Raw genomic sequence first — 18,405 nt, 5'->3', positions numbered from 1 at the left:
CAATCTCAGGGAACACTCTGATTGGCCCTGCATTGGTCATGAGGCCCCCCTTTGGACCAGTTACTAGCCAAACATAGGTTATGTGCCTATACCTGTGGTAGGGGAAATGGGTTGTGTTACCAGGAGAAACGGTATGAGAAAGTCAGTTGGGCAGACAAAACAACAATTATTATGGTATGTAAAAGGCCTAAAGGGTGTGTGTGTGTGTGTGTGTGTGTGTGTGTGTGTTGGGGAAACCTAGAGAAAAAGTTAAGGCCAGAACCAGGCTTTGCTTATTCACAGTTATGATTATTATTAGTTACCAATCATTCATCTCCTACTGCACGTCAGGCTCTGTGCTAGGCTAACTTACATATGTTATATATAAATAATTGTTCATTCTTACCACAACCTTAAGAAGTAGATATTATTAGCCTCATTTTAAAAGTGAAGAGAGAGAGGTTGAAGTAGTGAATGAACTGGATTTAAGTTTGGATCCTTCTGACTCCAGAACCCATGGAAATTCTTGCCCAAAGTCAGGTTGCTGTTCAGAAAGCAAAGTCCAAAACTTGCTAGATGGTTACCTAGACCACATTGTGAGTCCAGGCCCATGTGGTTTTGCTGGGACCACTGTTGTGGCTTTCATGCCTTCCCTGGCTACACATTTCCTCAGTTCCTCTCTTCCTCTCAGACCAAGGTAGACTGCTAAACCAACGTCAGTAATACATGGGCTTATTTGTCAAATGGCATATCTAAAGTTTGAATTATTAATTGAAAATTCAGCTTCTTGGTCACACTAGTCACATTTCAAGTGCCCAGTTGCTTCTGTGGCTCATGGCTACAGCACTGGACAATGCAGATAGAAATGTTTCAACCATCACAGAAAGCTCAATTGTATGGCACTGGATTGGACTTTTCTCTTGAAAAGGAAGCCCTGATGCCCTGATATAGGAATAAGGAGCGCTGGTGGCATAATGGTCCAAGCATTTGGCTGCTAACCAAAAAGTTGGCAGTTCTAGCCCACCAGCTGCTCTGTGGGAGAAAGACAAAGCAGTCTGCTTCCGTAAAGAGTTACAGCCTTAGAAACCCTATGGAGCAGTTCTACTCTGTTCTGCAGTGTTGCTTTGAGTTAGAATCGACTCAATGGCAGTGAATTTGGGTTTCAGTATAGGAATGTTATCAGCTTTAGAGAAATCAAAGATAGATTTGATCTATTCAACAAATTTTTAAGCAAATATTTGCCTCCCACTGTAAAGCAGGCCCTGAGTACATAGTAGTGGGTAATAGATGGTCTTGTAATTTGGAGTGAAAAGGCAACTGCAAGAGGCCCTAAGTGCTGAGTCCAGGCTGGGGGATTGGGAAGGCTTCCTAGAAAAGGAGATATCTAAGGGCAGACCTCAAGGCTGAGGAAGCACTAGTTAAGCCAAGTTGCTCGCCAAATCAAGTGATTTTTTGCCCCCAGGGGCCTTTATACAGGCTGTCCACACAGCTCAGAGGAAAAGAAGTGGTTAATTCCTTGAAGTTAGCTCCCCAGCTGGGGCGAAGCAGAGAGTCCTTGTTGGAACATTAACTCAAGAGCTCTGTGCTTTGACCTCTACTCCCCCACCAGAGGCATATCTAAGGTCTGGCAGTATTGGCACATGCACTGGGTACCACTTGAAGGTGGCACCATTGGCTATTTCTGTGAGAGATCATTCCAGAAATTAATATTAATACTTTGGTATTTGAAAGCCTCTATAGGAGCTCTGGTAGCGTAGTGCCTAAGGCATTTGACTGCTAACCAGAATGTTGGCGGTTCAAACCCCCCAGCCACTCCTCGGAAGGAAGATGGGGCAATCTACTTCCGTAGTGATACTGCCTTGGAAACCCAAGGAGGGGTCACTATGAGGCGGGTGCAACTCGATGGCACATAACAACAACAACATGGTGCTCCGGAGAGCCTCTATGAAGTTCTGGTAGCCTAATGCCTAAGGCATTTGACTGCTAACCAGAAGGCTGGTGGTTCAAACCCAGCAGCCACTCTTTGGAAGGAAGATTGGGTGTGGTGGTTATGTTTGTGTGTCACTTTGGCTAGGCCTGGTTGAGTGGCTGGGCAGCTGGATGTAGTATTCCCCATGATGAGACTGGTAATCAACTCCATAGTGGAATCTATTGTGAGCAGCTGAGTAGCTGCCTTTAGGTATGTGGTCTGCTTTGCATATAAGAAACAGCTTTGGGAATGGTCTCTAGCTTATGGCATGCTTGGATCCTGCATATAGCCAAGTCCTTGTTCAACAGCCTGCCACGCTCTGCCTATCTTGGAAATTTCAGTGGACTTGAGTCAATGGCCTGCATGTTTGGTAACATTGGGACAATGCCATTTTATTTGTCGACCTTGGGCTTATTAGCCTCAGCAGCCAGTAGCTGCCTGAGTGAAGAGATGCCTCTAGCTTCAGTGGGCTGGGAGCAAGAGGCAGAGCTGAAGCCCAGGGTTGAGGGGCTTTCACACAGCCCCTAGAGCCTGGCACTTTGAACTTGGACTTCTAGCCTCCTGAACTGTAAGAAAACAAACTCCTGTTTGTTTAAGCCATCCCATTTGTGGTATATTCTTGTCAGAGTGGCACTAGGTAACCAGAACATTGGGAAATCCACTTCTGTAGAGATATTGCCTCAGAAACCCACAGAGGGGTCGGTATGAATCCAATCAACTGGACGGCAGTGAGGTTTTTTGTGTTTTAATGGAGCTCTGGTGGCATAGTGCCTCAGGCATTTGACTACTAACCAGCTCCTTACAGAAGAAAGATGGGGCACCTTGAAAACTCAATGGGGGGTCACTATCAGTCAGAATGGACTTATCATGGTGAGGTGTTTTTGTTTTTTATTTTGTTTTTTTATTTTATTTTATGGACCTATAGGCAGACTGTATGAATTTGCTCTGCTGGGTGTAGAATGAAACTGAAAAAAAATGACTCTGAGCACATCATAGACCAACTGTCATCAGTGAAAGCAAGGAAGAAGAAAGCAGTTGTAATTTTCATGTAGTTCCATAATGTGTTAAGTAAAAAATTAACAAGGCTGACTTATATTATTATTAAGCTGTTATTATCGTAAGGTTATCCAAAAGATAGGTGTCAGATGTTTGGAGAAGGGCACACTTTCAGTGCTTATCATAGGTGCTATTTTCCATATATAGACTTCTGTCCCCCACCCAACCACCACTGCGACATGGGACATGGCTTCCATGGCCTCGGGGCTAGATAAATTGGGGGCTCAGTAAAAACAGGCCCCATGACCTTTGTGGCCATAGATGGAGGGCTCCTGGAGGAAAGTAAATCTTGCATATCTAGTGGGGGATGAAGAGATCTGATTTTGCCCTTGAGCTCACCCCAGGGAGCCAAGCTCCTCACCCTCCCTGTTTGCCCCCATTAAGATCCACTGCCATTCTGCATGCAGCCCAATTCTAGGCCTTGAGCGATTTCCTTACATCTTGCCCCACGAACAAGCTGTTGACCAGACTGTCATATTGTCCAGGCTATATCAACTAATTTTGGGGTTATGCCTCTCTGCCCTGATCTGCCAGCATGGGGAGCTGAGTGGTGGTTGACTGTCTCTAGTTTGCGCCTTAATAAGTGCTGGGTGCAAAGCTGAATCCTTGGGGTAGATAGAAGTCTGGACTACTCTAGCCCTGCCCTCTATATCTCCCCACCTACCACAGAAAAATAGTAAATATGGGTTTTCCATAGGCAAATGCCCTTAGCCGCCCAAACAGAGAGAGAGACAGGGAAGGTGGGGGGTGGGCAGAGAGAGTGACAGAGAGAGAGAGGAAGGGAGAGGAAACGTCCCCCCAGGATCTAGAGGAGCCACGGCTAGCTAACAAGGATGAGTGAAGTTGTCTTGGAGTCTCCTATGCCACTGCTTCTGCCAGAGCCCCCTCAGCTGCTAATCCCCGCCCTCACCCCCATCCACCTCTTCCAGTGCTCAGGCCCGGAACTACACTCCTGCTGTGCAGCTAATTGACCCCATTCTCATCTATGCCTATGTGGGAGAGAGGGGCTGGAGAGCTGCCTGCCCATCAAGCCAGGTACAGCCCTCAACGCCATGCACGGAAAACTTCACTTATACATCTTAACCGCTTTATGACGTACAGACGATTATCTTCACCTGTATCACAGATGAGGAAATTGAGGTGACTGAGAACGTTGAGAGAGTAATTTGCGAGATCCTGCAGTGACGCAGGCAGGACTCCCACTCGAGCGACAGAGCAGCTCACAGCCTGTTCTCGCCCACCCAGCCTCGCATTTGCATTTCAGTAGTCTCCGGGGCCTTCCCTTCCTCCCATCTTCCCAGGACTCTGCGCCCCCGGAACTCCATAGGATCTGCGCCCCCCAGCATGGCCTGGGCTCGGGGGCAGGGCCGCGCAGCCCCGGGTGGGTTGCATGGGGTGGGGGATCTGAGCCCTCCATGCCTGCCCGAGCGCGGGGACGCCGGCCGGCCTGGGTGGCGGCTGCAGAGCCAGCTTTTGTTCCCCCGCGCTCCCGGCTCCTGCGGAGTCACGGTCACATGCGCTTCCGGCACGGGGCGTTCCGGGCTCTGCGCCAGCGCTGCGAGTCACACCGCCCCGCGACCGAGCTGGGGCGCCAGACCCGGGACTCCTCCAGGCGCGAGCGCCTATTCTTCCGGCTCTCGCGCGCCGCCTCTCTACCAGCCCACGTCCGAGCCTCGACCCGGCGTCCGCGTCCACGCCCTGACAGGCAGCTTCGGAACCAGGAACTTCTCTCCACTTCCCACTGTCTCCAGGCTCTGGCTCTGTGGACTTGCTTTCTCAGAACTCCAGCGTTCAGCCTTCGGCACCGAATTATCCTGAGCTGGACTGCGTAACTACCTTACCCCCACTAGCTTTTGAGTCTATCACTGGTGCGTCTAATACCCAGTTATTTCCTAGGGTCCCCCTCACTTCCCTTCTCTAGACAAAATCAGATCCATCTTTCTCTCCCCCTGTAGAACACTGAACAGTAAAGAAGTGTTGGACAAATAGTTCATTGACTCCATTCACATCATTGGATGGGATGGTAGAGGCAGCCCTGAGCCTCCTACCCCTAAATCTGCCGCCCAGAGTTGACCTACCTCTTGCTTGGCACAGATTATCTAAGAGCAAAAGCTCTGACGTGAAAGAGGCAGAAAAAGACTGGCCCTTCCTGTCTTGGACTGGCCCAAGGAAGCCCCATCCCCAAGCACCAGTTGTGCCCTGGGATTCTTCAGAACCATGAAGCCTCTTTGAGACCAACTCTGTTTCACTCAGCAGATTCAAGAATTCATTCAGCAAACGTTTATTGAAAGCATAAGATGTGCAGGACAACCAGGTTCCTCCCATATGCCAGCTCTCTGCTACGCCCCCAAGAGAATGTGGGTAGATTCTCTTTGCTTCACAGCAGTGCCTGTGGCAGTCCCCCTGAGGCTCAACTTCACCCAAGGAGGCTGACATCTCTAAAGCATCACCATGCCTTCACCCAGGGCAACTTGGGAGGCCCTAGTAGACAAGATGGACAAGCCATTCCTAGAGGCTGAGAGTCCTCCCTGACCCCTGCTCTCAGCCTTGGAAATGCAGCAGGGAGGGGCAGGGCCAACCTCTGAGTGAGCATGGGGTGGGGTTTCAGGGACCCTTTCTCTCTCTGGGCATCTTTTCCCAATGCCTCTCTTCCAGGAACTCCAGGGGTGGGGAGGAACTGGAGTGGTGAAAACTGGGAAGGGAAAAAGGAAAGCCCAAGGTGGGGAGGAGCAAGGAGCAAGCTGTGGGACTATAGGTGGGTGCCTAAGTCCATCTGTGGTGTAAAGGCTTGGTGGGGAAGAGCAGGCAAGTGAGCTGCCGGCTGCCGCTGTGTCTGTCCACAAGGGGCAAGGGGTGCTGTGCGTAGTGCTGAACCATGGCGGCCACGGAGGAGAAGAGCTGGGCAGAGAGGCAGGGAGGCAGGGCCATCAGTGACGCTCTAACCGTCACACTGAGAGGCCACCTGAGGGAACTGTGGGACTTTGGCAAGGTGAGTTGCTGGTATTTTTCTAAATGTTTTCCTTCCTGTTTGCCCCCATTAAGGTCTACTGACATTTTGCAGTCCAGTTCTAGGCCTTGTGTGATTTCCTTTCATCTGTCTCCACAGGCAAGCTGTTGACCAGACTGTCATATCGCCCAGACTATTGAGCTAACTTTCAAGTTGTGCCTCTCTGCCCTGGTCCACCAGCATGGGGTAACTGAGTGGTGTTGAGTGTCTCTAGTGTGCTCCCCAATAAGTACTGGGTGCAAAGTAGAGTCTTGGAGTAGATGGGAGTCTGGACTACCCTGTTCCTGCCCTCCTCCCAGCTTGGTTAATTATAGGTACAAATACTCCCATGTCAGCCCTGTGCAAACTGAGCCATGACAGGAAGGGATGCCTCCCTCAGAGCAAGGTAGGCCTCTTTCCAAAATGCCAGGCTTTGGGAAGGAGTTCAGGGCTCTGGTCTCTGTCCTCCCCACCTACCCCAGAAAAATACAAAATGTGGGTTTTTCCATAGGAAATTCCCTTAGCTGGGCCCAGGGTACTGCTCTGCTGTGCCCTCCTTGCCCTTTATGCCCCTGCCTCCTGCCGTACCTACCTCCTTGTGATTCTTGCCCTCCCGGCCCAGGGCATAATGGCGCCCACCATCCAGCCGCTGGATGGGAATGTTGAAGACATGGCCGTGGAGAAGCACTGCCAGAGTGAGGGGCTGGGAACCCTGAGGCCCTGAGCTGGGGCGCACGGTATAGGCCCCATCCTGTGAAGAGACCCTATCTGTCAGCGCCATCCCCCAAGTGCCCGTTCTCAGCCCTGCCCCATGGTGGGCAAACCCCCCTTCCGCTCCACTCTGCCCTCTTAGCCAGCAACCAGGATATGAGCAGAAGCGGTTTCCGAGAAGGCCCAGGGGTTCTGCAGGTGACCACCTTTCGCAAGCGGAGGAGAGCACTCTCAACAGCATGACGGTCACAGTTCCCTGAGTACCAAGGCTGACCCAACAGGCTGTCGTCCTGTATACACACACAGCTCACTCAGAAAGGTGTCCAGGGCACCACTGGTCAGGAGGTGGGAAGCAAAGAACCCAGGACTGCAGTTATTTGGATTCATGTCTGCCTTCCCCGAGACTGAGCCCTCGCAAGGAGGAACAAAGATGTATATCCATGTCTGCAGCCCAGTGCTGCTGACATGTGCTCCATACATGTTCCTTCAGTGGTGGACTCCTCAACCCAAGAGGACCACAAGCAAATACCCAGCTCCCACAGCCCTCATCCCTCAGCACTCCTCCAACCCTTCCTCACCTCAGTAGCTGAGGTGTTCCATGTGGGGGCTAAAGAGGGAAGAGAAGATCTCCTTCCTGCTGGAAGAAGCAGATTATAGAGCTGGGGCTGGAAGGGGATTAGGCAAAGGGATTAGCTCTGAGTATGGGAGATGCACAAAGCTGTGCTTGACCTCTCTTCTCAGACCTAGGACCCTGGTAGCAGCCCCTGTCAGCTAGGCCTCCAAATGAGAGGTGTTCTTGGGGTATATACTGGGAGCTTTCTACTTTGGTGCAGAACCTAGAGAATGGCCAAGGAGGTCCCCTCAGGCCTGAGCTCAGCAGGAGTCAGAGCTTCAGGGACCCCCTCAGCAAAGTGGGGCCTGAGGCACTGGGAGGGAGGCTGTGACCTACAGAGCTGTGGCTATGGTAGGGGCTGGCAGGACTGCTGGGGCTTATGCTGAAGACACCTGCACTCACCTTTAGAGGTGACATCCGGTGCTCCCTGGGACGTAAGATGTCTGGTCAGAGGAAACCTGGCCCTGTGGGCCTGCTCCCCTGGACCTGGAGCCCACACTCATCCTCTTTCTCTCCATTCCCATCCACCCAGCTCACTTCCTCCCTGACCATAAGCATCTTACATTCCGAGCTTCCTGGGGGGCTTTGGTGGGCCTGTGGGGAGCAAATTAGGGAACAGAGCTTAGGCTCTTTACCTCCTTCAAGAGAAAGACCCCAATGAACCTAGCATTCCAAGCTGCCCCTGTCACCACTATCAGGTACAGTGGAAATCCCAAGGTCAGGGCTAGGAAAGACTGCATGGGCTATCTTCTTCCTCTCTCTCTCAGTATGTCTCTCTGTCTCGCTCCTTTCTCTGTGTGTCTGTCTCTCTGGTTCTCTCTTCCTTGTGTTTCCATACACAGATGCACCTGGTGGGGTACTCACCTGGGCACTACTGATGTCCTTGGCAGAGGGACTGGGGGCACCAGCACTTGTGAGCTTAGAGTCCGAGTCAGGGCTGGGACTAAATAGAGAGAGCAGGCTGGGTTTGGCTGGGACTCAGGGGAGGAAATCCATGTTGGCCAGGGAAGGACTGAGGACAGCTGCAGGAGTGGCCTTTACTCTGCAGCCTGGGCTTTCTGGGAGTTCGTCCAACCAGGGGAGATGCTGCCCTGGGAGCAACAGCTGGAAAGCCCCACACAGACCTTGCTCTGAGGGAAACACCTCCTTTGTTGGCACAGTGTGGGTCAACCTGAACCACAGGTGGAAGCCTGGGGTAGGTGTCCATGTGGGTGTATGAATACACATCTTTGAGAGGTTGGTAAGAGGAGACAGGGGGAAGAAGGTGGTGCCTTGGGCAGCTGAGAACCTCAAGGGCAACATGGATCTGGGACCAGCCAGATGGAAGGGCTCACCTGGATCGGGCTCACACTGCAGGTAGATGTTCTCGTTAGGCGTCTTTGGAAGGTTTTGCACCTAAGGTAGGGAGGAATATGTGGGATCTCACCATAGATTTGACCAGGCCTGGGGTTCAGTTTAGGTCTAGGGGACCTCAGCTACAGGCAGCAAGCAGGAGGAAGGGAAAGGTCTTTACTTGGGTGGGGGATTCTGGACACTTGACTCACTCCTCACAAGGTGGGCCTCTTTCTGGAAGCCAGCTTGAATCATTCAATGGCTCCTTTGCCAGGGTGGGAGCGCCCATGAGCACCTTTCCCTGCAGAGGGGCCCATAAGTCCCCAGTTTTCTGCTAATGTGGGCATCCAGGGGGAGCTCTTGTCAAGGCCCAACCCTCTAGCCCTGGGCAGAACACTCAGAGGGACAACTAGCTGGCACCCTCCCAGGGGCCTGGGGCAGAAGGGGCAGACTCCAGTTGGGGCCTCTTTCTTTGGTTTCAGGCATATTTCTTGACCCTTCCAGCCCCCACACACCCTTCCACTTCCTAATGAAAACCCTAGAATGTGAACTGGGGAGAGGGGCTGCTCACCACTCTGGTGGGTATGCTCAGCTCTGGAAGGAAAAGGAGAGAACCGCAGTCACAGAATAGAAGGGAGAAAGGAATTAGATGAAACTGAGGCACTTACCATGGGGCAAGGCTCTGGACAGTGGTGGCAATCATGGCATGGATAGAATCAGAAATTGGTTGCCAAGGGGGCCCCCTCTGAAGGGGAAGACACTCAGATGTGTCCCTATAGTAGGGGTCCTCTGAGCAGAGTAGAATGCCTTCAGATCTCTTCATCTCAGATGTGTCCCTCACCTGACCCAGAAACCACACCAGGTGCAGAACAGAGCCTGGGAGTCAGGGACGTGGTTGTGTGTGCACTCAGGCAAAGCATTTCATCTCTCTGGGCCTCAGTCTCATCCGTTTGATTGGAGATAGTGCCACCTGAACTGCCTACCTTACGGAGGACTGGCAGGTAAAATGTGGAAATAGGTGGGGCATGCAGTGAACAGGCAAAGCATGAGATGATGTAAGGCAAACTCATCTCTAGCCCTGCAAGGTTAAGGATTGCCCTTCCCAGGGAGTACTCATGCAAAGAGACAGGGCCTCATCCCATTACCTGGCCTCACAAAGGGCAGTTCCTGCTTCACTGCCTCCCGAAGACTCAGTGCTGGCTTCAGCTGTGGGCACAATAGAGGCCAGTGAAGAGGGATGGGGGCAGAGAGAAACTGAATCATCAGAAAGGTAAGGATGGGCTTGGGGAGGATGGGATGTTGTTGTTATTGTTAGTTGGCAAAACAGACTCATGGTGACTCCATGTGTGTTAGAGTAGAACTGCTCCACAGGGTCTGTGACTTTTGGAAGCAGATTGCTAGGCTCGTCTTCTGAAGTACCTCTGGGTGGGTTTGAACTGCAAAACTTTTGGTTAGTTGCCAAGCACTAGCTTAAGTAGGAGCTCTGGTAGCCTAGTGCCTAAGGCACTTGACTGCTAACCAGAAGGCTGGCGGTTCAAACCCACCAGCCACTCCTCGGAAGGAAGGTTGGGCAATCTACTTCCGTAGTGATAATGCCTGGGAAACCCAAGGAGGGGTCACTATGAGTCGGGTCTGACTCAATGGCACATGACAACAACAACAACAACTTAAGTGTTTGCATCACCCAGTGGCTCCTAGGATGGAATGGGGTAAGTATATCTGTGCAGATGAAAAAAAAAAACAAAAAAACAAAACACTACAACATAAGAGGAGATAGATGTACAAAGGGAGATACCCTTCACCCCTGTTATGTGGCTCACTCTTTGTTGTGAATCTGTATTTCTCTTTACTCCAGTAAAATATGTGATGAAAGTGGTTGTTTCAAAGCCCGTAAATGGGATGGCAGCAGGAGTGGGAGCTGGCAATGACTGGCAGCTGAGGTAGACTTCTGGTAGCATAGTGACTAAGGCACTTGACTGCTAACCAGAAGGCTGGCGGTTCAAACCCACCAGCCACTCTTCGGAAGGAAGGTTGGGCAATCTACTTCCATAGTGATACTGCCTCGGAAACCAAAGGAGGGGTCGCTATGAGTTGGGGCCAACTCTACAGCACATAACAACAACAACAACAACAACAGGCAGGGACGGTCCTCAGTCTCCAGGGTCCAGAGGAGGAGCAGCCAGCTTGTCAGAACTTAGTGGAGAAGAGTGAGTGTCTTGAGTGGTACTGATGGGGAAGGGTGAAAGGTCCAGGCCAGACTTGTTAGAGGAGCAACAGTGAAGGAAGGAAAGCAGGGTTCTCCTAGTTAAGATAAGGCCTTTGTAACACTGGAATAGGGCTCTAGCTTCTGACTCAGCTGACTTTTAAAATGAGCTTCCAGGCTGAGGGGCCTCCTGAATGCAAATGTGGGAGAGCCTTGCAAATGAGATGTCTCAAAGACTAGTCACTAAGAAGTAGCAGTTTAGGGTGGGGCCCGTGGAGAAGAGGGACTTATGGGAGATGCAGGAGAAAGTCTCACCATTGTGGGCTGGGATTGGGGCAGGGGTGGCAGTGGAGGCCGCGGCAGTGGAGGTAGGGATGGCTTGGATGGGCTCAGGGTACCAGAGTGATCTGGAAAAGACTCATGCATTATGGATGCGGGTGGGAGTTTAATCCGATGGACTATTTTCCTCCTGCCCCCCCCCAGACTCCCTCATCCTCTCACCCTCCAGTCCTTCCTCCCCCTCCCTCACTCCCCTGTTCGTGATTGGCTTCCTGAAAGCCCAGTCTCCATGGCAACGAAAGGCAGCCGCTTCCCTGCCACTTCCTGGTCTAGCCTGGGCCTTGGAGGAGGGATGCCAGCAGCAGCCAGGGCTCTCATGACACCTCACCCTTGCCCCATAGAAGTTGTACTGGGATCTCAGAAGGGGAGCTCAAGGCCCCCAGGGACCTAGTTGAATTTCCTGCTTCCCCACAATTGCCTTGGTTACAAGGCCTCTCCAGGCCCCTCTCCCCTTCCCACTCTTCCTTTCTCTCTGCCTCATTCCCTCCATTCTCCTATCTCTTTCTCTCTATTCAGACCAGAGAGGCCCCAGTGCAGACAGAGGGAGAAGGGTGAGGCCTGCACTCTCTTCCTTTGTGGGGGCCCTTCTGCTCTGCCCAACCACCCATCCTCGCTGCCTCCAGCTTCCCAATCCTCACTCAGGTACAATGAGTCCTCCTCAGAGCCAGGAAGATGTGCAGGGGCTATGTTGACGGATAGAACTTCACAGGGGGGCAGCTCATATTTATCCTCCTCTTCCTCTTCCTCCTCCTGGGCCTTCCGGAAGGGATGCTGAATGCAGGCGATTTGGAAGGGGCCTGGAAGTGGTGGTGGGCACTGCCTCTCTCTCCCCCACTCAGGCCTCAGTAACTGGACTTACCATGTATCTCCAGCTCCCTGGGCCAGGCAGAGGAGATGGGCTGGGGGCATCTTCTTGCCAAGCTGGGGCATCTAGAAAGGACAGACTGGCCTGACTCCTCCCTGCCCAACCCCCTCTAGCAGAGTGCATGAACCTGTCTCCCCACCACAATAAACTATCTGCATTTTGACAGCTGACTTCAGTGCTTCAGCTCAGAGGAACCACTTATGATAGGCATTTCTAACAGCAGGGCCAATGGGGGAGGCATTTTGGAAGCAGGAGTTCCTCCCAACTAGCTGCCAGTCCCCCACTCCATGCACCCTTTATTCTGACCAAGACAAGTGGGAAAGCTAGGCTCCAATGACTTTGCAATGCTGGAAGATGGTGGGCAGGAAGTGTCCGTAGCCACTCAGGAGACCCAACTTGTGGAGGCCTCTAGTCTGCTGGACCCCCTTTTATCCACTATGTCACTTACCCACACATCTGGGGGGTGGAAGAGGTGGCCCCGACCTGTAATCAGACTCAAGTCAACTCTGCCCTAGAGGCCCTTGAGTTTGTGTCAGCCAGATGCTGCACAACTCCAGGACATTCACAGACATGACCATGTGAGTGGCATCCCCCAGAACTGTGTGACACAGTGGACCTGGTACCTGGCAGCAGGAAGAGGAGTCAGGGAGCAGAACTGGATGAACTGGTGCCCAGGGAAGCCAGCAGTGGGAGAGCCCCAGAGCTGACAGGGGAGTGGAGCACGTGAAAGGCTGCACTGAGTGTGGTGGACACAGGCAAAGCCAGCACAGCTCCGAGGATGCCCAGGGAAAAGAGCATGGAGACAACAGAAGAGGGAGACAGGAAAGAGAGGAGCTCAAGTACTCACCGGGGCTTGCTCCGACTGAGCTTGTCCTGGAAAGAGCCAGGGAGGGGAGTAAAGGGGTAATCAGTGCAGCCAGGATGCCTCTCCCTGACCAGAGTCCTGGGCCCCAGGGGTGGACAGGTTGTATGCCTGGGGCTGTCCCAGAACCAAGTCTCACCATGGCTGAAGTGAAGAGCTATGGCTTCTTAGAGCCCAGGCTCTGCCACAAATGACTCCTTGGGACAGGGGCCTCATTGTTCCCAATATTTGCATCTTCCCAAGCACCAGGAAGAAGGACCTGCTGTAGCCTCCAACCCCACACCACTCCCAGGACCAGACAGCTCTCCCTGAGCCTCCTCCCACAATTCCTCCCTCATCTGCAGTCTTGAGCCCCTCTGCCCCTAGAAGGAAGAGCTCTCCCCTTCAGATAAGCTAGACTGGGGCTCACAGGCCTCCTTCAGGTCTCTGATCAATGTCACCTCCTCCTGGAGGCCTTCCCTGGCTGCACAAACTCAGCTCCTCACTATCAGCCAAACCAAGCTGCCTCACCAAGCTGCCCTTGGGCAATTCACAGAAAAGATTACATTTATGGGCAGATCCAATTATAATAGGAGACTGGCCTTGCAGATACTTTTCTTAAACCCTTTGCCTGCTGTTGTCATTTGTTTTGTGAGTGCTAATAATGACCAAGGAAATGAATGTTAAAGAGAAGCACAGAAATATACTCTCATATTTAGTATGATAGCTTCCTTCTTGATAGATCCATTTAGTCAGTAGATATTTATTGAACATCTACTGTACTCCAGACATCGTTCCAGGTGCTGGAGATGCTGTAGAGAAACAAAATAGACCTTGAATTCATATTTCCTCATTATTGGATTCTCAACAACTTTGTGATATAAGTACTAGTTTTACCCCCAGTTTTTTTTTTTTTTTTAATTGTGATTTGGGTGAAAGTTTACAGAGCAAATTCATTTTGCATACAGCAGCTCACATACACTGTGCCTCATGATATTGACTACAATTTACCACAATGCAACAGCTCCCTCCCACTTCCTCCCCTTACTTATCTCTTCCCTGTGTCCTTCCCTCCATGCACTCCTGCCCCCTGAGCTGTGTCCTTGTGCATACACAGCCCTTCTATTCTCCCATGATTGATCTCTCCAAGGAATCTATCTACCTAGTGTAAATATTCATCTCATATGCCTGTCCTTTGTTTGGCTGGAAGCCACAGGAGTGGGTTCCATTACAGACCTGAATCGCAGCTAGGGGCCATAGTGTCATCAGGCTCTATCAGACTAGCAAACCTGGTCCCTTTTTTTTTTATTCAAATGATTTTGAGTTTTGTTCCGCATTGTTCTCCCTCTCTATCCAGGATCTCCTACATAGATCCTCCTCCGAGTGGTTGACAGTGGTAGCCAGGCACTATCTAGTTCTTCTGGGCTCATGGTCATATAGGCTGAGTATCACATGGTATACCAGTCACTTGGACAAATGTTTCCATGAATCCTTGGTTTTCTTCATTCTTCTTTGCTCTGGATGAGGAGAGACCCATTGTTGCATCTAGATGGCCGCTTGCAAGCTTTTAAGATCCCAGTTGCTACTCGCCAAAGTAGGATATAGAACAATGTTTTGTGTAACGTGTTATGCCAATTGAGCTTGACGTCCCTTGGGACTATGGTTCCGAGCCCACAGGTCCAACTACTCACTCACTCTGGGTACCTTGCTGTGGCCAAGAAGTGACTACAACCTTGTCCTTTGTCAGCTCTACTATATACCTGTTACCCCTGTTTTTCAGATGAGGAAACTGAGGCTTTGAGAAGTTGAGAAGTTTCCCAAGATCTTTCAACTAGGAAGAGTTGAGGCAGATTTAACCTGAAGCTTGCCTACCCTCAGAGCCTGTGCACTAACTGCGTGGTCACCCATATGTTACATAGGATAGGATCCCCACCCACCTTTCCTGTGAAGGAATTATGCATTAGTATTTGTGGACTTCCTTAAAGAATCCATGACTCTTAAAGAGCCCTGAGTGAATTTTGGAACTTTGACTTCTGGGAAGTGTCTGGATGAAAAGGAAGGCTAGGGCCTGGTTTCTGACTCCACCTAAATCAGGAAACACAGATCAGGATGATGAATGTCAGACCTTTGTTGGATTTCCTAAAAGCACTGTAACTTCCTTGTGTTCATTATTTTAGTGCTGTCCTGATTGTTGGCACTAAGGGAAAATAAAGCCTATGTGCTTGTATCTTTAGAGGCCGCCAGGCTGAAGGGCACCGGGCAGCCTCAGGGTGTGCAGCAGCACAGCCTTAAGAGAAATGGGTGATTCCTGACCTGCAAGCAAAAGAGCACTTCAGAAGCTATGAGGAGTCGCTGGGGCGGCTTACCAGGGAGCCAGTTAGAAACAGTGGGAAAATCTGAGAAAATAAAAACAAACAATACAGGCCTGGAGTCAGGGACTTGGGTTTATTCATTGTCCTCCACTCCCCAGCTAACATCCCAAGTTAGTTAGTTAGTTAGCTAGCTTTTGTGAAGTCTGCCCCTGACTCATGGTGACTCCATGCACAAGGGCACCATCCCATGATTGGTTGATGATTGGACTTTTGTGACCCATAGGGTTTTCATTGGCTGATTTGTAGAAGTAGATTGTTAGGCCTTTCTTCCTAGTCCACAGTAGTCTGAAAGCTCTGCTGAAACCTGTCCACGCAAGCCTTCACTGACAGATGGCAGCTGCACATGAGGTGCACTGGCTGGAAATCAAACTGAGTGTCCCACAGGGAAGGGAGAATTTGACCACTGAACCACAACTGCTTCCACAATCTCCCAAAGGTTTCACAAATGGTAGGCGGCAACTTCTCTCATCCAAGGGGACCTTCTATGAGCTCAGGTCAGACTCAGAAGGTTCTAGACACCACTATTGTAAACCCCTAGCTGAGCTGGTTTGCTAGCCCACACTGCCCTCACCTCAGCCCCCCTCCTTCCGGTCAGGGCTTTGCATAGGCAAATCCCAGGGCCTGGGTGAGCCAAAGGGTCCCAAGCAGAAGCTGAGGTGAGGGCACTGGCTTGGCACAGATCAAGGACAGGGGGAAGGAAGAAGGTTGACCTTGGTAGTTTTGTCGCATCCCAGCCAGCCCCATAGGACAGTGCTTCTTGCTAACTGCAAGGCAGATTTGGACACCCACTTTCTCTATCTTTGGCCCAGGATTGCTTTGTGCACAACCTTAGATATTCCCTTGGGATGAATTCCTAAAAGTAGAATTGCTGGAAACTCACATTGTGAAGGTTTCAATGCACATTGCCATAATGACAGCACCCAAATGCCTGTTTTTGTTTTGTTTTGTGGTGAAAATATACATAACAGAATATATACCACCTCAACAGTTTCTACATGTACAATTCAGTAACCTTGATTATAGTTTTCTAGTTGTGCAACCATTCTTCCTATCGTTTTCCAAATCATTCCACCACCATTAACAAACTCAATGCCCTCTAAGCAAACTGAGTGCCTGTTTTATAATCCATCCATAGCACAAAGTGATTCTCCAAATTTGTTAGATCTCCAATGAGAACAGGTCATATATATAGGCCCAGAGGAGTCTAAATGCACCCTTAGAAAACATACAGCTGTCTAGAGCACTGTGGTAGTTATGTTTGTGTGTCAACTTGTCTGGGCCTGGTTGAGTGGCTGAGCAGCTGGATGAGACTGGTAATCAGCTCCATGGTGGAATCTACAGGGAACGTGGTCTGCTTCCTGTATTTAAGCAGAAACCTTGGGAATGGTCTCTAGCCTATGGCATGCTTGGACCCTGCATGTAGCCATGTTGTTGCTCAGCAGCCTGCTGTGCTCTGCCATCCTTGGGACTTACAATGGACTTAAGTTAATGGCCTGCATGTGGCTTGGTAACATCAGGACTGTGCCCTTTTTACTTGTCAACCTTAGGGCTTGTCAGCCTCAGCAGCCAGCAGCTGTCTGAGTGAAGAAATGCCTCTAGCTTCAGTGGGCCGGGAGCAGGAGGCAGAGCTGGACCCCAAGGTTGAGAGGCTTTCACCCAGTCCCTAGAGCCTGGCACTTGGCACTCGGACTTGAAGCCTCCAAATTGTAAGAATAAACTCCTATTTGTTAAGGCCATCCCATTTGTGGTATATTCCTGTCAGAGTGGCACTAAGTAACCAGGACAAGCACTCTCTCCCCCCTTGCCTGGTCATAAGAATCAGTGGAGTACTTGTTAATAATCTCAGATTCTCAGACTCTCCCAGGATCTTAAGGATTGGATGCTCCAGGTGAAGAGACTAGGAATCTATATTATGATTATTTTTTTCTTTCCAGTTATTTTTTTTAATTTTTGTGATTTAGGTAAAAGTTTACAAAGCAAATTCATTTTCCATACAGCAGCTCACTTATACTTTGTCTCATGACATTGACTACAATTTCCCACAATGCAACAGTTCCCCTCCCACTTCCTCCCTATAGTCATCTCTTCCCTGTGTCCTTCCCCTCCCATGCACTCCTGCCCCAGAGCTGTCTCCCTGTGCATACACAGCCCTTCTATTCTCCCATGATTAATCTCTCCAAGGAGTGTATCTACCTAATGTACATGTTCAGCTCATATGCCCATTTTTTATTTGGCTGGACGCCACATGAGTAGGCTAGGAATCTGTATTATTTTTAGCAAGCATCCTAGATGACTCTTTTGATCAGTCAAGTTTGAGAAATGCTTCTCTATAGGAAATGTTCTGTGAAGATGCAACTACTCCTTGGACATTTTTAGCCCTGAGCTCATTGGGAATATAGGGGTCCCCAGCAGAGAAGAATGTGCTGCTCTGAGTGATGGAGAGGACCAATCCATGAAGGCGGTCAACTTCTCTGAGGTTCAGTTTCCTCTTATGTCAATGAGGGTGAAAATAAGGGATTCTTCAATGAGGGGAGCTTCTGAGGGCTGAATGAGATGATACATGTAGCACCCTAAGTACTAGCGCTTACTGAGGCAGTGCTGGTGTGGTTGATGTAGTTGTTGCCAACAAACAGAGAAGGAACCAAAGTCTAGTTGGGATCCCTGGTGTGGGCCAACTGGGATACATTGTGGGAAGCTGGGATAGCAGGTTGTTCTGAGGCTCTTAAGGAGTATGGAGGACAGGTAAACGGGACTACATTTTGAGTGAGAAGTCGCAGAGGAAAGAGTACAGCATATGGAACCAGAGCTGCTGAGAGCTGGTTATCTGGGCTCCGGGAGAACTGGAGAGGACTCCTGCCATTTTTTTTGGCGGTTCAGCATTTCCTGCATTTGGGGAGTTCTTACAAGACCTTGCTTCCATCCACAGAAGCCAGATGCAGGCCTTCCAAACCTCCCCTGCAAATGGCTCTCTGCCTGGGCCCTGCCAATCAGATGCCCCCAAGCCAAGTTTTGAATCTAAAGTAGGCATCAAGAAGGACCCACCTTGCATTTATGCAAAACCAACAGCCAACATTACCCTCAATGGAGAGAGACTGAAACCATTCCTCTTGAGAACAGGAACTAGACAAGGATGCCCGCT

The 18,405-nt window shown here is 50.5% G+C and overlaps 1 protein-coding gene across 1 annotated transcript in view; it reads right to left on the bottom strand.

Moving 5' to 3' along the window:
- Window positions 1-5,767: 5,767 nt before the first annotated feature.
- SH2D6 (SH2 domain containing 6) overlaps window positions 5,768-18,405 on the bottom strand; it is a 25,666-nt gene continuing 13,028 nt past the window's right edge. The window contains exons 2-15 of the mRNA XM_042782057.1: window positions 12,901-12,926; window positions 12,502-12,536; window positions 12,048-12,118; window positions 11,827-11,944; window positions 11,165-11,256; window positions 9,792-9,852; window positions 9,630-9,640; window positions 8,649-8,709; window positions 8,179-8,257; window positions 7,878-7,908; window positions 7,280-7,366; window positions 6,908-6,991; window positions 6,583-6,741; window positions 5,768-5,902 (exon numbers count right to left, since the gene is read on the bottom strand). Of these exons, the coding sequence (XP_042637991.1) occupies window positions 5,768-5,902; window positions 6,583-6,741; window positions 6,908-6,991; window positions 7,280-7,366; window positions 7,878-7,908; window positions 8,179-8,257; window positions 8,649-8,709; window positions 9,630-9,640; window positions 9,792-9,852; window positions 11,165-11,256; window positions 11,827-11,944; window positions 12,048-12,118; window positions 12,502-12,536; window positions 12,901-12,926 (1,050 nt within the window). The remainder of the gene's footprint in view (window positions 5,903-6,582; window positions 6,742-6,907; window positions 6,992-7,279; window positions 7,367-7,877; window positions 7,909-8,178; window positions 8,258-8,648; window positions 8,710-9,629; window positions 9,641-9,791; window positions 9,853-11,164; window positions 11,257-11,826; window positions 11,945-12,047; window positions 12,119-12,501; window positions 12,537-12,900; window positions 12,927-18,405) is intronic.

This window comes from Orycteropus afer, unplaced genomic scaffold (assembly GCF_000298275.1).
Source record: "Orycteropus afer afer isolate SDZICR_OR568_19922 unplaced genomic scaffold, OryAfe1.0 scaffold00231, whole genome shotgun sequence".
In the NCBI taxonomy this organism is placed as follows: domain Eukaryota; kingdom Metazoa; phylum Chordata; class Mammalia; order Tubulidentata; family Orycteropodidae; genus Orycteropus; species Orycteropus afer.
The sequence above is the reverse complement of the archived record's forward strand: the minus strand, read 5'-3'. Positions and strand labels throughout refer to the sequence as shown.